General features: G+C 42.0%; 2 protein-coding genes across 2 annotated transcripts; one reads left to right on the top strand and one right to left on the bottom strand.

Moving 5' to 3' along the window:
* The first annotated feature begins 86 nt into the window (after window positions 1-86).
* On the top strand, window positions 87-6499 carry NAT1 (N-acetyltransferase 1). Its single transcript, XM_042027122.1, has 2 exons — window positions 87-1067; window positions 3020-6499. The coding sequence occupies exon 2, from the start codon at window positions 3025-3027 to the stop codon at window positions 3895-3897; it is 873 nt and encodes a 290-aa protein (XP_041883056.1). The 5' UTR covers window positions 87-1067; window positions 3020-3024; the 3' UTR covers window positions 3898-6499.
* A 3011-nt stretch (window positions 6500-9510) lies between these two features.
* MPHOSPH6 (M-phase phosphoprotein 6) lies at window positions 9511-17424 on the bottom strand. The gene is made up of 5 exons (XM_042027123.1): window positions 17283-17424; window positions 13651-13763; window positions 12012-12102; window positions 10912-11009; window positions 9511-10469 (listed from the first exon to the last, which is right to left on the bottom strand). The coding sequence occupies exons 1-5, from the start codon at window positions 17331-17333 to the stop codon at window positions 10310-10312; spliced, it is 513 nt and encodes a 170-aa protein (XP_041883057.1). The 5' UTR covers window positions 17334-17424; the 3' UTR covers window positions 9511-10309.
* Window positions 17425-18124: the final 700 nt, after the last annotated feature.

Here is an 18124-nt window from a genome sequence, read left to right as displayed (position 1 = left end):
GTCCCGTGATTGCCTCAGTTCCTTGGCAGAGCCCCGGCCATGCGGCTGGAGAAATAAACATCTCTGAAACATCTACCAAGAATCAGTCCATATATATTTCTTTTCCACGGCCTCGTTGTTTGATACGCGTGTTGCAGTATCTGCACTGTAACAGATATCTGTAACACAGAAGCCTTTTACCTTGTGATACCTGTGGTACTGTACAGGATGTGCCATGAACGAGAGCGACAGAAAATCATCTGTCTTCAGCCAAGGAAAAGAGTTTGATGCTTGTTTTAGTCAACCACATAGACCTACGGGGCACCTGATGTGCCTAAAACTCAGGTGCTTCCCCAGGTGCAGTGTAACGTGCTCTTTGCCTTCCCCAAAGAGACCTCCTCTGACATTCCACCTCCATCGAATGAAGGGGAGACAGGCTTGACTGGGAGAGAATGAAATAAACAGCACTGCAGCGCTTTGAGGATGCAGGAGGCCAAGTTTAGAGCAGAAATGTAAATAAATATTTGCCATGGCATTCATTAGGTGTGGCAGCACCACAATAAGTTCCTGCTGCAGCTGAGGAGCTGAACAGATTGAGAAAGATCCTCTGTGGGCACAAAAGGGTCATTTGTTCATCCATGGAGCACAAGGACACACATCCTGCAACACCCTGGCACCTCATTGTACCCACGAGGGCACAGATGAACGTCTTCCACCGCGAAGTGCTGGTTTGCAAAATAACAATTAATTTTAAAACGTTACAACGCCATTTGCAACAGCCTACTGTAATTATTGTACACGGAAAACAAGTTCATTCTGGTCTTAACCAGAGGAAGACATAAACATCTACTAATAGAGAAGAAACAAAGTTTAATTTGCTCACGGATCAGTGAAGTCCAAAAATGTGAATTCATTTTGGGTGGACTTTGCCCTTTTTTGGTATTTAAGATTCAGGAGCAAGTGCCAGCAGAGCTTAGAAAGACAACCCTCACAATCTGTATCCACTCCTGGCATCACTGACTGCTGCCCCTGTAATAAACCATCCAGAAACGGAATACCTCAATAAATAAAAAGGGATCTTTTAAGAGGTAAGTTTGTTTTCTTAAAAAACCCCTCCAAACAAAGATGCAAAACACCTGGTTTCTTTATGATGGTAAAGGTCATGGACAATAACATTCGCAACATTCTCTAGGAAAAATGTTTTGAAAATGTGTTGATATAGCGCTAAAATATCACCTGCTATACAGGGGCTCTTAAAGAGGGCAAAACAGTTGTATGCAATTTCAATTCTTCTACCTTTCACTCTTCAGGAGAAGCTTCACTATGAGATAGATTCTTTTGTTTAGATACAATAGTAGATATAAATTTAGAACTGCAACTTCTTCTATCATGCTTTTAGATAAATTTATTTAAAAGTATTTCAAGTGCAAAGGAAGCAGAAGCTCAATCTAATAATCAACAGATTCTGCTTTAAGGGAATAAATTAGAGCTCTTTAAAAACAACTTAAAAAAAATTACAAACTGGGTTGTACAACCCAGAAAGTCCATGTGCTGATGTATTAGGATAAAGGAAAACAAATAACATATTTTTAACAGTAGGATTGCTGATACTGTGTATAGTCCTGGTGAGGAATATTTTTGTATGAACACCTTCATTTGCACCTGTAAAGTTCTTCTGCTGATGTTTTTCTCTGCATAAATCATGGCCACATTTGTGGGGCTGCCTTTTCAGTACCTGCCTTTTGATCTGGTCTGCTCACAATTCAAAACAACGGTAGCTTTCATCTCCTGCAGTCCAGATCTAATGCTGATCAAGTGTATTATGGAGCTGCAGAAAAAAATTACAAGTAATATAAACTCAAGAACCAGTTTTATGCTTGTGTGATCTATTTAGCATTCACAGTCAGAGTGATAGGATCAGATATACTCGGATTCTGCAAATCAAAAGAAAAAATGCCATATTTTGGCATAAAAGTGTAACTTTTATGTTACACTTACCCAATATTACATTGAGAATATCCTCCAACAATGCTTAGATATCACTGAAAGTTAATTCCTCTCTGTAGGAGGTAATGTGTAGTTTTTGCTGCTGCTCTCCATTCTCTTGGAACAGCTGCCTCTACACCGTGAATATGCACAGCATGAATCTGCCACTGAGAATCATCCTGAGAAATCCCAGTTTGCAGTAAACATTCAGCAGTTCACTGCTGAGTTTTAGGATTGGTGAGTTTTGAGAAAGGTTGGGACTAGAGAGATGTAAAGCAGCCCCTGTCCATTTTCAGGGTACCCTGTGAGACACAGGGCACAGGAGGGAATGGAGATGTGCTCTTTGTCTTTTAGGCCACTCACCTCCATTCAGATCCATTATTCCAACACCAAAAGGAGTTTCCACAACACTCAGAGCAGACACAAGACTCAGTGGTCTGTGACTCTTCTAAATGTCAGTCTTTTCAGTTATAATTATCTGAATAAAACTTGACACTTCACAAAACATGCAGGAGTATCATGTTAACTTTTTGTAAGCGGTGGAAGAGCAATGTGTGCTGAACGAGCAATTCATTTACTGTCATGTCCATCAGTGGCAGACTCATGAAAAGAACACGTGAATCCTGGCTCAGACTATCCTCCCTCCCACTGGCAGATGACACTGCTTCCCCCAGTGACAATCCTGTCACTGAACAGTGGTTTTAGACCATTTTCCAGGAACCCTTGTACACACTCCCCAGCGTGATCTTATATTTCTTCTTCACCCCGCTGTTACAATGCAAGTACAGCAAATCCCCATCTCACAGCTGCCTCGTATGAAACTGAAATGGCATCAGCTGTTTGCCAGAGGGATGACTCTAAGACAAAAGCAAACCTTCACGTGCACTAGTCTTTGCTCAGGGAGCCATTTGATAGGAATACTTGTTTCCTTTAAAAGCTGCTCTGATGAGGTTCAGTAGATTCAAGAATCTTTGCTGGCAGAGCCAGGGCAGCTTTCCACAGCATCATAAATCACTGATGTAAAGAAACCAAAACACAATTCCTTCCTTTACAGGTGAGATGAACCTTGAAGAGTATTTTGCAAGAACTGGCTATAAAGGCTCCACTGAAAAACAAGATTTGGAAACCTTAACCGATATATTCCAGCACCACATCCGTGCTGTTCCCTTCGAAAACCTCAGCATCCACTGTGGGGAGAAAATTACTTTGGAGTTGGAGCATGTTTACAACAAGATCGTGCGGAAGAAGCGGGGTGGCTGGTGCATGGAGAACAACCAGCTGCTGGGCTGGGTGCTGAAGGGCCTGGGCTATGACACCAGCTTCCTGGGGGCGTACGTGTTCAACCCCCACCAGAATGCCTACGCCACCCTCATGACCCACCTCGTGGTAAAGGTTGTCATTGATGGCACAGCCTACATCGTTGATGGAGGCTTCGGGGTGTCCTACCAGATGTGGCAGCCGATGGAGCTTGTGTCAGGGAAAGACCAGCCCCAGGCTCCCGGCGTCTTCCGCTTCACAGAAATAAATGGTGTCTGGTACCTGGAGAAAATGAGACGGAAACAATACATCCCCAACCAGAGCTTCTCCAACTCTGACCTGCTGGAGAAGAAAGAGTGCCGGAAAGTTTATATGTTCAGCCTTGAGCCACGGACAGTGGAAGATTTCCGTTTCCAGTGCACATACCTCCAGACCTCTCCAGATTCCCTCTTCACAAAGAAGTCCATCTGCACCCTCCAGACCACCGATGGATTCCGAGCGCTAATTGGGTGGACACTCACTGAGACCACGTACAACTACAAGGAAAACATGGATCTGGTAGAATTTGTAACTCTTGAAGATGAAGAGGTGGAAAAAGCCCTCAAAGAGAAATTCAACATCACCCTAGAGAGAAAACTTGTCCCCATAAATGTTAAAGGATCTTATACAATCTAGATGACCAGGAAAACCTACAGTAATGCTACGTGTGTACAGCACCTTCCACTGTCTGTGCAATCCTCACTGCAAGGTTACGGGATTCTTTTGCAGGTGACTGAAGGATACATATATTAACATGAGATTAAAGTGAATTTCACTTTGGGAAAAATCAGGAATTTAAGACTCTTGAGTCAGTTAGGTAAAATTATTTGCTGCGAGATGACTGCCGTTCAATTTTTGGCACAAATGTAGGATTTGATTTGAATCTGGTTATAAGCTTGGGTAAGAAATATGTCTGGGGAATTTTGGACTGCCTGTAGCACATGAGTATGGATTATTAATTGTGATAGGCTGCCAACACATTTTCTAAGGTTATTATAGGGAGACAAGTCATCTGTGAGCATTTAGACAATGAAGTACACACTTAAAACTTCATTTTTCACAAGATCCAACCACTCACAGCTCATCTCATCCCTCTACCTTTAATATGAGTAAAACATAGTCATCTTGGAAAGGAGCATTAGGAGGCATAATTCTTTCACCATCATCCTTAGACAAGCCATAGGATGAAATGAAAATTATCATCATGTGCATCCCTCTGGCCATTACTGCAGTAAACTGCCCCAAGTAATTTTTGGTATGTACCTATTCTTCTGGTGATGAAAATTCTATATATTGCAGTGTTATTGTGGCTGATGGGCTCTAAGGAGCAAACTACTAAGCTTTGTTTCTGAGATGCAATCATACTATAAAATGTGACTGGTGCTTAAATGCCACAGCTGGCTTAGACTTACTTTTGTCCCAAAAGGGGTGGAAATTCTGTATTTTTAGCATTGCATTATATTTGTATATGAAGCTAAGCCCGCTATACCCTTAATTCTGTCCTGCAAACATGAGAGTCCACATGACTGTCCTGAATGGATACCATAGCCCAGGAACTTTAATGCCATTAGTGTTTGTTCATCCGTATCAAAGTGAAAAAACAACCCAAGGAGCCAGCGAAATCGAAAGGAAACCTTTTCTTTTGTTTCACAATCACTTTTCCCCATTTTCCAGAAAATGTTGTTCTTCCTACCATACTTCTCTGCAAAAAGCCCAACCAACAAAACCACTAAGACAGGGGAAGCATTCTTAAATGCATCTCTAAATGCATCAAAAAATAGCAGAAACACCAAAAACCACTCTCTCTCCCCAATCTGTAATTAGCCTGAGTATTGGTCAAATGTTGATTCCTCCCACTGAATAGTGTATTTTTGCTCAAAGACATCATCCGATCATTAATCTCACAAATGCTGTAAGTGTATACCTAAAAATAAATAAAAGGAAAATAAAGACATTACAAGGTGTTTTAGGTACAGCTGCCCCCAGCTGCACTGACTCCTGCACACACCATCCCCAAAGTGACGGCTGGTCAGTCATACCACTGATCTGCTGGCCAACCCTTCCCACCTCAAACTTCTTAGGATCACAGGATCACTGAGGTTGGAAGGCCCTTTAAGATCATGGTTTTCAACAATGAACCCAGCACCACCACCATGTTCACCATTAAACTCTGTCCCCAAGTGCCACTTCCAGGATGGCAACTCCACCACTACCCTTGGCCGTCTTCCAGTCCTTTACAACCCTGTGAAAAAAATTTTCCTAGTATCTAATCAAAACCATCCCTGGCATAACTGGAGGGATTTCCTGTTGTCCAGTCACTTGTTACCTGTTCCTTGGAATCTGTTACCTGTCACTTCTTGAACTAAACAGGCCAATATTGAACAAATACAGGACTGGTGTTGGAGATGGTGAGTTCCTACAGGTACCTGGGTGAAGAGGTTGTAGGCTGAGGAAGATGATCACTGAAGGGGAGGCCCAGGAGTCATCTCTGCTGGGCTTGGCAGCCAGCAGCTCTGGGCTGGTTGTGGTGTGTGCCAGCTCCTAGTGTGACTGGCCGTGGTGGCAGCTCATGGCCTGGGTGCACAGATACTTCACAGGGATGAGGAACTGAGAACCAAGCAAGAGGTGAGAGGGGACACTGAAAGATCTTACTGAGGCCAGAACACAGCTTTACTATTAATAATGGAATTACCGAATTTGTTCAGTAATTTGTGTTCAGGTTATTCCCTCACATTAAATGTTCCATTAAGGGTTTTTACCCCTTTGTAAATGATTGATCATGACAAGGTGTTCCCCAAGACCTCAGGGAACATTACAAGCTTCACGACACTCACCACCTCCATTCTATCCGATGGGATTCCCATGTGCATTCACGCAGTTCACCAAACCACTTTTCTCTGTGCCATCAATCACAGTTGTTTCCTTGTCTTGCCTCCCAACTTCCCTAGAGGTGTTCCTGCTGTTGCTCCCAGATAATTGCTTGGATTTTTATATGTAAGGGTTTCTCGGGCAGTCATGGCCTCCTATCAGCATTTAACTGGGCCTGCAGTGATAGGACTCACCCAGCAACCCCTTCTATTGTTTGGTTCTTACCAAAGATCTACAGAGTTGCTGGTGACTGAGGCTCCAACCATCCCCCTGACTCCTATCTGTTAATAACCATTCTCTAAGAGGGACTTTTCATCTTGCTGTGACAATTATAAGCAGGTCCTCACTGTGCAACATGAAACCACACAAAGAAACGTCAACATGTACAGCTAAGGAACAGTTTCACAGTTTAACTAAAGCTCCCCAAAAGCTGATGAAAGCAGGTTATTGAGGTGTGAATGCCAGGCCCAAAATACCTCTTAGGTTTGAGATGAGAATGGTGTAAAACCGAACAAAACCAAACAAACCCTGAGGCCTCATGCTGAGGTTCCATTAGCAAGGCAGTATTGTAGAAGGTGATGTTCTCCCAGCCTGAAAAGAAAACAAACAACCAAGCCCTTAAAAAGCACCAGCTCTCACAGAAACTTGAATTCACATGTGGAAGGGAACTGTGGGATGTCTGACATCCTTCCCTACCACCATGGTTTATTAGCACTCTCTGAGAAAGGTTTAATGAGAGCCTAAGCGATTTTGCAGTTTTAGTTCTGGACTGTTGTTCAAATGAAGCAAAACAAATGCTTAGAAACCACCCCCCTCTGCCCCCAGCCTCATCTAATTCCAAATACAATTTAAAAGTATGGTATTCCAATTAAGAGAAAGACAAGACAATTTCTTTTAAAGTCTGAATGCTGGATGAAGTCCCAGAATCCCAGCCCAGCTCCCCGTTGCACACACAGGCAATGCCCAATGGCAGCGACAGCCACCTGTGGTTGTAGCATTGCATAATGGAGTGTCTCCTTAGAGAACAAGACACAGAGCACAAGAAACACGGTTCAAACTCCACGGCACCACTGAACATCCTGCCCCTCCCCAAGAACCAAAGTTTAATCAGCTCAAGCATTACTAAATTCACACTGGATGGCTCACTTCAGTTGGACTCTGGTCCAGGACCTTTTAAGATCCAATACTAAGCAGAATAGAAACAAAAGAGAAACATCAGCAAGAAAGATGAAGTTGTTCAGTACTTCCATGTTTTCAACCCCAGCAGTTATTACAAAATATGCACCACCAGCCTGCCAAAGGGAGGGACCAAACTTCACATGACGAGGGACAGACACACGCAAGCTGTCAGAGAGCACCACCTAGAACCACCCTTTGGGCACCTCAGGGTCACAGGCACAAACACTTCTGGTGCCTGGTAACACTCTACCAGTTCCATTTTGCAGGTAACCATTTTCTGTAATAAAAACACTACTTACCCAACTTGCTTCTGCCTTCAAAGAAATACTTTTCATTTAGAAACATCACCATGTGGGAAAGTCCTACAGCTTAGGAACTTGCACATAAAATGCACTGTGTCAGAGTCTGTGTCAGAGCCAAGAAAGCCTGAATTAATGGAGGCTTGCATTATGAATATTTCACTGCTACACTTACATCTCTGTCAAGAGAAGTTCAAGCACAGATTTTATACAGCAGAATGTTTCTACCTCAGGTAGGAAGCTCGAGTCAGACTTAAATCCATACATATATACATGTATTTATACCATTGGAAATGCAGACAGGTATTTCAGAAGGTCCCACCATGTCTGCTTGTAACTCTGTACTTAAAGTACATTTAAAAAGTCACACAGGGCTGGGCTTTGCTTTTGTCTTGCTCACAATAACACACTATGGATGGTGCTTTTAAGGGCACATTTTGCAAACTCTCCATGAATAAAAGATTGTGCTAAAAATAAGTAGCTGGTCTTACTGTAGCACCGAGCCAGCTGAATGTGAACAGCAAAGCCCCCAGATTTAAAGACAATAAACTGACGTCTACCTTTTCTTCACAGTTGGTGTTGGGCATGCTTAGGAAACAGAATTAACCCTTCCTCTGTCCCAGCTCCAGAATCATGGATTTTCTAGGAAGCTCTTCAGCTTCTCCTGTGCTTATCCATGCACCACGCCACTCCCACGTCCAGCTATCCCTCCAGAAGTGACATGAAATTAAGGAGGTAGAACGCCCTTTAACTGATGAGAATTACCCCCCATTGGACTGAGCAGAACCCTGCAACACAGGAGAGTTCTCTGCAGAACCCTGACAAAGGAAGACTCCACATGGAATTCATTTGAGCCACTGTTGTTATCAAAATAACCCCAAAGCTTGTTTACATGGCAGCACTGGAAACTTCCCCAATCCACGGTCTCTCAGGACACGCACTTGCAGTGACACCTCCTGGTTGCTGGTGGTTCACCAGAACACACTTTACCCCTCAACTATTCAGCACAGCTATGCAGAAATTCACTCTCCCTTCAAGAAATGTGTTCAGAGAGAGAGGAATCATTTTCCTACTAATAAGCAAGAATAATGGGATATATTCCAAGTTTTTCTTGTGACGACCAACAATAAATCATTTCTTAGCTCAGGTCACATCTTCCATGGGAAGAAAAATGTCTTGCCATCATTAACTTCTTTTCAGCTAGCAGTAATATATGATCAGGTTTTAAGTAATTGAACCAGTAGCATTTAATTAGCTCTGAAAAACTATCTCAGATCATGAATCACAGCCTTTCCACCTGCACAAAGTACCCTTACTAGGTTAAAAGTATATTTCTCTTTCCATGTGTGATTCATCTTGAATATCTAATTAGGTGCTCCTGATATATGGATTATAGTTGGATTATAGTTCATATATCACATGCAAAATACAGCAGACACAGTGTGTCCTTCTTTAAATAATTGAGTTTCATGTCTTGCTTCACTGAGCTGTTAAAAAAAGACCGAAAAAAAGCCTCGTGCCCATGGCAGAATGGCCACTCCTTGCTTCAATTAACAAATTCCTCTTTCTCCAGAGAGCCAGCATTGAGGATGAGTAACTTGGACATCCTGAGGAAATGCAGGCATAGCAATAGTTCTTGTTGAAAGGCTGTACACAGAGAATTGCTATGATTTTAGACAAGACCAAACTGACATTTTTTAACAGACCCAGGAGCGCCAACAGACTAAACAGAATGGTGTTTCCATCCTAGCACAACTTCAGATTGCTTCATCACATGCTAAATAAATCAGTGCACTCAGCTAATGTCGGGGGACATCTGTGGCCAGCACAAAACAGGATCACTCCTTGTATCAGCCTGTGTTAAGCATAATTTTCTTACATTAAATAAGCTAATCCACAATCATTAATGACAAAAGCCCACAGTTTTTATTCAGCTTTCAATTATGTTTCTGAAACTGTTATTATGCTTTTATGACAGACTTACATAATTATAAGATTGGGTTTTTTTGCTGAAAAAGAGGCAAAATTAGCAAACTTCTTTCAGAAGGCAGAAACTAAGACTCACAATCTGCTCAGATGTCAAACTGTAAACATCACCCAATATGTGGCTTGCTGTATAAAAAAAAGTTTCACTACAAAATCCTCTATTTTTAAATAAACTTCATAAAAAATAAAATTCCATAAAGTGGATTTTATCTCTCTGTTCTTCTCCCATCTTATTTTTAGCACAGTAAAAAAGCCCACAAACCAAGCATGTTTCTGCTGACTTTTTTCAATTTGAAGAGAGCGCAGGTTTCATTTTCGTAATAAAAGCAAGTGGTGAAAGCTGAACTGCCTTACTGAATTGGACACAGCTCATCTTTGCTCCAAATACTCTTTCAGATGTTATCCTAAAGTGTAAATAGCGTTGCTTTTGATTGCATGCAACATCAATTTAACTATGCACAACATTTAAAGAGACTGATGGGATGAATGCCCCACTCATGAAAAGCTGCACAGAGAGGAAAGGATGTACAACGTCCATTGTATACACACCCACTTTGAAAAATGTCTGTCCTGCGGATGGTAGAAATTTCAATGAGAATAGAACAGATTCACAAATCCACCCTTGGCATTAAATAGCATAAACTCCAAACAATCTCCAGTTCTTGGGACTCTGTTTGGTAGGCATTAGGTAACAAGCTCCACTTGTGCAGTTGACATTAATCCTGAGGTTTTAAGAACATTTTTTTAGCTCTTTTACTAGGTCTTGTGTTACTATTCCCCTCTTCAACTTCATCCTCTTCATCATCATCCTTGAGTACACGTTGGTCCCTTTTTCTCAAAAATTTCTTCCCTATTGTTCCTACTAATGTTTCATATCTGTAGAGAGAATAAAAAAATTTCTTTTACTAAAATCAGAGGAAAAATCGTGGCACATATCCTAAACCTAATTAGCAGTTTAAGTGGTGGTCATTAAAAGCTTGGAGAAGCACAAGTACTACATGAGTTATTACATTATTATTCACTCTGATAGTTTCAGTGTGTCAGCAACTGGTAACAAGGAGGGAATTAGCATGGAATACCTGGGTATCAAAGGGCAGAAAACCCCTACAAGTTATTTTACCCTCAAAAGTAATGGAGATTCCAGTGAATATACACCAGCATTCCTGGAAAATCAATCTGAGACAGTACCATATCTGCTGTGGGCTTTTGTTGTTTTATTTTGTTTGTTTCCTTTTTGGGTTTTATTTCCCCACACACATAATACAGTAACATACCATATTCGTAGCCAGTACTGATTATGTCATAAAATGTAACTTACCTTCTGGCCATTTCTTCATCTGACACATCAGCCTCCATTTTATCATCCTCTTCAATTTCTTCTTCCTTGCACTTAGAGTTCATTTGGACCATTAACTTCTGAAAATGAAGTAAGAAATAGCTCAAACATGTAACCATGACACAATGGCAACTGCGCTGAAATTCACTAGAAGAGAATAAAAGGTAAGAATTAAATTTAATAGTTATTTGCTGTTCCTGGTTACACTATTGTTATGAAAACTCATGAAGAAAAGGCAACAGTCTGTTGCTAAGCTGAGTTTAGAGTTTGCCTTTGGGAAAAGAGGCAACAGAGAGAATAGTGTTTTCAGTGTATTGTACTACTCAAACATCCTAAAGGGCACTCCAAACATCTCCAGGAGACCCGAGAGTTAGATCATAATTAATTTTTCACTGTGATGCTAGCACATAGACCTTGAAATGGTTTTGTTAAGAAGGAAGAATATCTTCAAGGATTTACAGTAAAAGCCATGAAGCAATCATATGCTGAGTCACAGGGACAGCAAGTTCAAAATATCTAAAGAATCCCCTAGTAAATCACCTTGCATGCCTTCTGCAAAGCTCTTAGTCTTTACACCTTCATCCTCCTGCTTCAGTTCAGTGGTAACGGTTTTATTACTGTCCCTGTGTACTTCCATCAACATGAATCATGCCAGAAAGAAATTAAAGACTCTCTTGCCCAGCATTTTTACTTTGGAACTCTAAGCCCTTACCTACACAAGTAAGTGTTGAATAAATAGGGTTTAATGTTTGTAGATTGGACTCTGCATTAAATGTCGGGAGGAAAAGTGAGCTTTTGTCTTGGTGAGCAGCATGTGGGATGGCTTCCTCACTTCAGGGAGAGAAAATCTGCAGGAGTCATGCAATTACTGACCATCAATACAGGCAAGTAAAAAGATTCTATTTACCAGATGCTGCACTGATCAGCATTTTGGGTTGAATGATGGAGTTCCCGTACATAGGAGGATTTATGGAAGGTGCTGCAAAGGCCAGTAAGGATGCAGTGTGAACACTCAAATCCCCATCCCCAAGGGCTTCAATCCTAATGTGAGAGCACCTCAAACCAGGACATTGAAATGGTACCTCAATTTCTGGATTGAATCCTTTGAAGGACATTCTGCCATAAACGAGATCCTCACATCGCAGAAAGCTTCTCTCTTCTATTATACAGCTCCTGCATGAAATCCCAAACCCAGCATTTTGTCAAACACTGCACTTTAAAATAATCAAATTAAATAAATGCAAAAAGGATTTGCTACCTTCCCCCCACACAAATAAACAAAGTCACACGTACTTTAAACCATCAACTACTTTCTGCTTAATTGCTCTGATAAATCTTTCGGTACAAGGAGCTTAGAGTGCAAAGGAATACTTTTTGCCAGTAAAGCTGAGCTAGTTCCACAAGCAAAATTAACTCTCCTAACAAAAAGCACTCTTTGCTGATATGATTCCACCTACACGAGTACTTTTGCCAGAATAAAAATACCACATAATATCACTCCCCAGGTGGCACTACTATACCAGCAAAAGCTTCTAATTAATTTTTCATTGTGCTGTTAGCCCTGGCATTAGTTGAGTCTGTCAGGATATAAAACACTGTGTCATTCTTTGTTCAGCAGAGACAGACTTCTCCTTCTCCCTCCTTTTTTGTCCTCTTTTAATGAGCATGGAGTGAGAAAAGAAACATGACCCTGAGGCATTCATAATACACGTGTCAGATAAAAGTACTTCCGTGGATTGTTCCATCCTTTTCCTCACACACATGTATCTGTTCCCTCATCCTCTTCATCTCCCATGTAAAACAAACTCTCATGATCACAGAATTTAAGATTAAGAGATTAAGCTCATTGTCCTGCCTCAAGGCACACATGTGCCATGAATAGCAGAGGTCCAGCTAACCTGTCCTCAAAAGACTTCCCATGATGAAGAATCCAGTGTCTCCTCAGACAATCCACTCCAGAGATTCAATTGCCTTTTTGTTACAAAAATTCTCCCAATGTCCAGCTTGAACATTCCTTCCTACAACTGAAACTCAAATACCTTTTTGTCATATCCATCAAGAGTAATGGAAAAGAGTTTATCAATGGCTTTATTCAACTACAGTTAATTCCTTGGGTCCCAGCTTTTTCAAAACTATGTATGTTCTCTCTCAGTGGAACTTTTTTCCACTTTTGAAAGGATGAAACCCAAGCAATTTCAAAAGCAGTTCTCCTGCTATTTAAAGCAACTTTCTAAAGAGCAGGACACTTTTTTCCTTATTAGCTAAGCCTTCCTTTATTTTTGCCATTATCTCTCCTATTTCAAAACCAGGTTTTGCAGTGAGCTGGACACAAGAGGACAGAACTGTCCTGAATCAACTTAAGCATGTGACTGGAGCTGAATTTACTAACACAAGGTTTCAAACTTTTTTTCAAATGAAGGGAAAAAGCATCAATGAATGAATTGGACCCTGACTGAAAGAAACGGATTACGTGCATCTAGAAGAATGTGTGAGTGGAAGAAAACAATACACACAAGAACTGAAAGTAGGTCAAACTACACTAGGCAACCTCAAGAACAGCCCTAAAAATAAGTAATAAAAAAAGTTGTAATGCCAATCTGTCACTATTTTTGCTTCTGTTAACTGGTTATTTATAATACTTATAGGAAAAAATATGAATATGCTATTTCCATTTCAAAACAATCCAGTGATGATAAGAAGTACAAAAAATTACAAGCTTACTCTTTTTCCTTTAGATCTGGTACATCAAGATACCAGTGTTCTTCACTAATTATCTTCTTTTCTTCTTCTTCTAGCTGTTTTTTAGTTTGTGAATCCAAACCCCTTTGCATGAACTACAAAAAAAGACACAAACACACAGCTTCAGTTTCTGCATCATGAGTATCTTCTGAACATGCAATAATTACATGACGGCAATTATGCATTACATAATGTTCAGCAGTTGACAAAAAGTACATACTTTTTGTGATTCTTTTCTCTGAGCTTGGTCAAAGTTTGGGCAAACAGACAATGGAAAACTGAAACAGCTGCTGATCACAGCTATCTACTGAAAGTCAACAGTCAGTCACATCTGTACTTACATATAGAGAAACAGACCTCTTCTGGCTAGTTTTGATGGATTGGAGCTCTCACAATTCCCTAACTTTGCTAAGGTTTTTCTAATGTTTCAGCAAAGGCCAGAGAGAAGGTAATGGTGTTGAAGTTATTGCTGCACATCAGGAACCAAGTCCACCCATACAAACAGCACTGGAGCTCAGAGCTGGAGATAGGTCATACCAGGCTGACCATTTTTTGAACCATCTATACTTTCAGCCATCCTCTTCGTTTCTCAGATTTAATGAACTGGATTGCGTTTGTAGCTCTGAAGGTGCAACCTGCCTTTGGAAGTGGAAAACGTCAGACTTTGAAACTAGACTACGAGGAAAAGTCTTCTGTCTCCTGCTGTGCTAAAGAAGATGTTCTTAGCTCTTCAGTTCTCACTGACCCACCAAAGGACCGGTCCAGGAGTGTATTTAAGCACCTGTTAACTCACTGCAGGAACAATCTGCCAAAACAGCCAAGACCAATAAATAATGAAGCTTAGGGCAAGATTGCTATTTTTTCCTCATACAAGGGCACTCCTGTCATTTGCTTCCTTGATGATAACCTCTGTCAGAGGATGGGAACAGGAAGGTAGGAACAGTAACCTCTCAACAGCTGGGAGTAGAAAAAGACATCTGTCATGGCCTATAAAAAACTGCTGAGAGCACAGAACCCCAGACCTGCGGCCTGTGAAACAGCACTTTAACTTCCATTTGTCTCAGGTGCCTGAACTGAGTGACAATTAAGTCTCAACAATGTCAATGAAACGTGCTGGAAAAAAACAGAATGCTTCACAATTTTATAGTAATAATCTGTATAGTCCCAGCCCCCTAGAAGTTGGAACCTTCCTTAGGATCTATAGAAAGTGTTTGAGTAAATGTATCTGTCAGAGGTCTACATTTATACCAACCTAACTCCCAGACAGAGGCAAGTCTAGCAGTACAGTTCACACTCAGTCCTGTAGCAACAGACAGGTAATATAGATGTGTAATGTATGTATTATATACAACCCACACCTTTTCAGTCTTTACAAAATGCCCAATGAAACCAAACTCAGAAGTACAAGCCAACAGAGCTAATGTCTCATTTTCCATTTCCATTTCTATTTGCATCCACTGTACAACATCTTTAATGAAAGAAAAATTGACTTCTGTTTTCTGAGTCGATTCAAAATATGTCAAAGCTTTCCAATTAAAATTACAGTATCTTCTTGAGGAAAATAAGTGAATCTATCATGTGGAAAAACATATTGCTCAAGGAAATTGGTTAGCCAGTCAGAAATCTCGACACAAGAAATTCTGCTACAAGAACCCAATTAAATAATCATTTCACACTCCATTTTAAAGATTATGTTCCTAAAGATTACTACAGGAAAAACCTAGATAAAAATTATGTGATCAGGTTTATCTCAAATGTAAACACACACTGATGAATTAAAAATATACCCACTGTGGTAGACACAGACTATGTAAGTCAGTAACTGAGGGGTTGTTTGGGTGAGTTTCCCCAAGCAATGGGACCTGGATCAAATGGTGCCAGATCTAAAAGTTTTTTTCCATGTGGCCCAGTATTTAGTGCAAATGGTCCTTCCAACACCACCAACCACCCGTCACCTGTGGGTGCCACTTCACCCACCTGCTGAATTCTGGTAATACATTGCATCACTACCTGCAGAGGCAGCTGCTAAAGGCTTAATTAAAACATTTGTAAACAGGAAGATCTGCAGAAACAAAGTGCTCAATGCAAGATCTGTGTATGACCTTTTCAAAACCTACTGATCTCTTCAAAGCTGGTTATTACTGCCTGGACTGTGAACCTGCAAATGTCATGGCAGCATATCCACCTGCCTGGTTCTCCATGGCCTTCTGCAGAAAAACACTCTAAAAACCTGCTTTTGAAATCTCCAGGGGGTTAGTAAACTGGCAAACAACAGAAATAGAAATTTCATTTTAAAAGTGTATTATATAAAAATAAGGAAAAATAATGATGCTGCCATCCAGGTTATGGGAGTCTGACTGTGCCACACATTGCTGGCTGACTCAGTTCAACACCTATTCCCTTTTGAGAGTAGGCAAGACGTATTTTGTTCCTTCTGTGAACAAGTTTTAGATTTAGCAGCATCTGTTAATTAGGGTAAATATTCCATCATCCAACTGTAGCAGAGTGCACTTTATGTGAAAAATTGAACTGAAGTCAGGTAACTCTTTTCAGCCAGAATGTGAAATATAGCCCCATATAAATACAAGGGGGAAAAAATAGCTAAATAAAACACCACAAGCAAGAAGCCACAAAGGCCCCATCATGTTCAGTTTAAAAAATTGAATATTAACATTAAAAAGAAAGAAAGGGAACTCAACTTTTCCTGGTTGTTTTCCAGCAATAAAGGACCATCAATCAGAGGAGAACATACTCTACTGAATTAGGAATTGTAGTACAAGGTGTGAAGCAGAATCCATTAGCCAGTGAGCAGAGACTAATTTCAGACTGGTGACACTAGATTCACAACTCCAAGAGTAACAGGCACATGGGGATGTTACTAAGATCCCCGGCATTTATGAGTTGGGAAAGGTGGTTAATACTCCCCATGCAGGCTGGGATTTCCTTAGCCAGTAACGTTAACAGGAGTAAAAACAGACACACCAAAACCTAAACGTTTTTTCCTCCTCAATACTAAAAGCTCCACCCCCAAGTAAAGCAAGCAGCGTCGATATTTTCATTTCAATGTGCTGGTGGTGGGAAATCTCTTTATTTAAATTCGCAATAGGCAACCCAGCTGCAGAGGAGCGAGGTGCAACGAAGGCACTCCCGTAAGGTGCGCTGGAGCTGGCTCTTGAGGCCAGCCTTTGCTGGAATCACGAAGTTGCTCTCTTGCACCAAACCTTGCAGTTTGTAACCTCCGACACCTCTCGAGGAGTTTAAGCAGATCGGTGTCGGCAGCAGCGATGTCCTGCCGGGGAAGCAGCCCAGCAAGCCCGAGAGGGCCGGGGAGCTGACCATGGATAAACATATCTGTATTTAGTGTGGGCGATGAAATCCAGGGCACACCGACTGCCGCCCGTGAGCCCAGGCTGGCGCCGCGTGGCCGGCGATGGGCACGGGAATGCCCCACACCAAGGGCTCCGGGACGGCCGCGTGTGGCCGGGGACACCCACCCCGGCCCCGGCTCAGAGCACGGGACCCCGCTCGCCACCGGTGCCGGCCCGGCCCTGGGGGCCGCCGCTTTCAGCCCCCCCCGCAGGCCTCAGACACCCTCTCCCCTCCTCCCCCCTCACCTTCATGCGCAGCAGGTTCTTGGACAGCTTGGTTTTCACCTCCCCGGCCATGGCGGCCCGCAGGCCGCGGCGGATCCCCGCGCTCGCGTAGCGCCGAAGCCGCGCACGCCGCGGGAGGAGCGGGGGGAGGCGGCGGCGCGGCTCCACCCTCCGGCCGGGGGCGGCCTCGGGCACAGCACCCTGCCCACGCCCGCGGGAGCCGCCGGGCCCGGGGGATGCACCAGTGATGCAAAACCAGCGATTAAAATAACTACGGTTGTGCGGCCTGAGGGAGATCGGGCGTGTGAGCAGGACATAAATCCGCCGTGGTATAAAATGGTAAATCGGTAGGGGAGCCTGACATGCTTTACCCATGCTGGTGTGTTGTTTAGTGCTGCTGGCTTACAGCTTCATCCATAATTTTCTGATTCTTCAAAAAGTATAAAATGCATCTCACATTGGCATTTGGAGACTGCTTGGCTTGTTAAGCTTTTATTTTTTTACAATCAGCACAGACTTACTGGCAAAAAAAAAAAATCACAAAATGGTCAAATGTGATTAAAACTGGAAAGCAATTCAAAGATATTATAAAAAGCCTCAAAACTTTGTTAGTCTTGAATCGTGATTTGTGAATTCAGTGTTGGCAGCGCTGTTGTTGGACTGCCATGCTGGGCACTGGGAGCTGAGGAGGAAATCCTGATAGGGAATTGCCAGCTGACTCCCAGTCACAAGCGTGTACCACAATTTCTCTATATATCCTCATAAATCAGATTTCTGATGCCTGTTTTGACATTTGGCACATAAACTGCGTGATAAAGCAATAAGAGTGAGGGTTCAGTGTTCAAAACTTTAATGAACTGGTG

This window comes from Corvus kubaryi, unplaced genomic scaffold (assembly GCF_017639235.1).
Source record: "Corvus kubaryi isolate FWS band 111438036 unplaced genomic scaffold, C.kubaryi_AGA036_p1.0 37300, whole genome shotgun sequence".
NCBI classification, from domain to species: Eukaryota; Metazoa; Chordata; class Aves; order Passeriformes; family Corvidae; genus Corvus; species Corvus kubaryi.
The sequence above is the reverse complement of the archived record's forward strand: the minus strand, read 5'-3'. Positions and strand labels throughout refer to the sequence as shown.

Coding starts and splice junctions, on each gene's coding strand:
- NAT1 (XM_042027122.1), top strand. CDS start 3,025: ATGAACCTTGAAGAGTATTTTGCAAGAACTGGCTATAAAGGCTCCACT.
- MPHOSPH6 (XM_042027123.1), bottom strand. CDS start 17,333: ATGGCCGGGGAGGTGAAAACCAAGCTGTCCAAGAACCTGCTGCGCATG. Junction 11,010..12,011: donor GATTCAATCCAGAAATTGAG/GTACCATTTCAA, acceptor CTTCATTTTCAG/AAGTTAATGGTCCAAATGAA. Junction 10,470..10,911: donor GATGAAGAAATGGCCAGAAG/GTAAGTTACATT, acceptor TTCTCTCTACAG/ATATGAAACATTAGTAGGAA.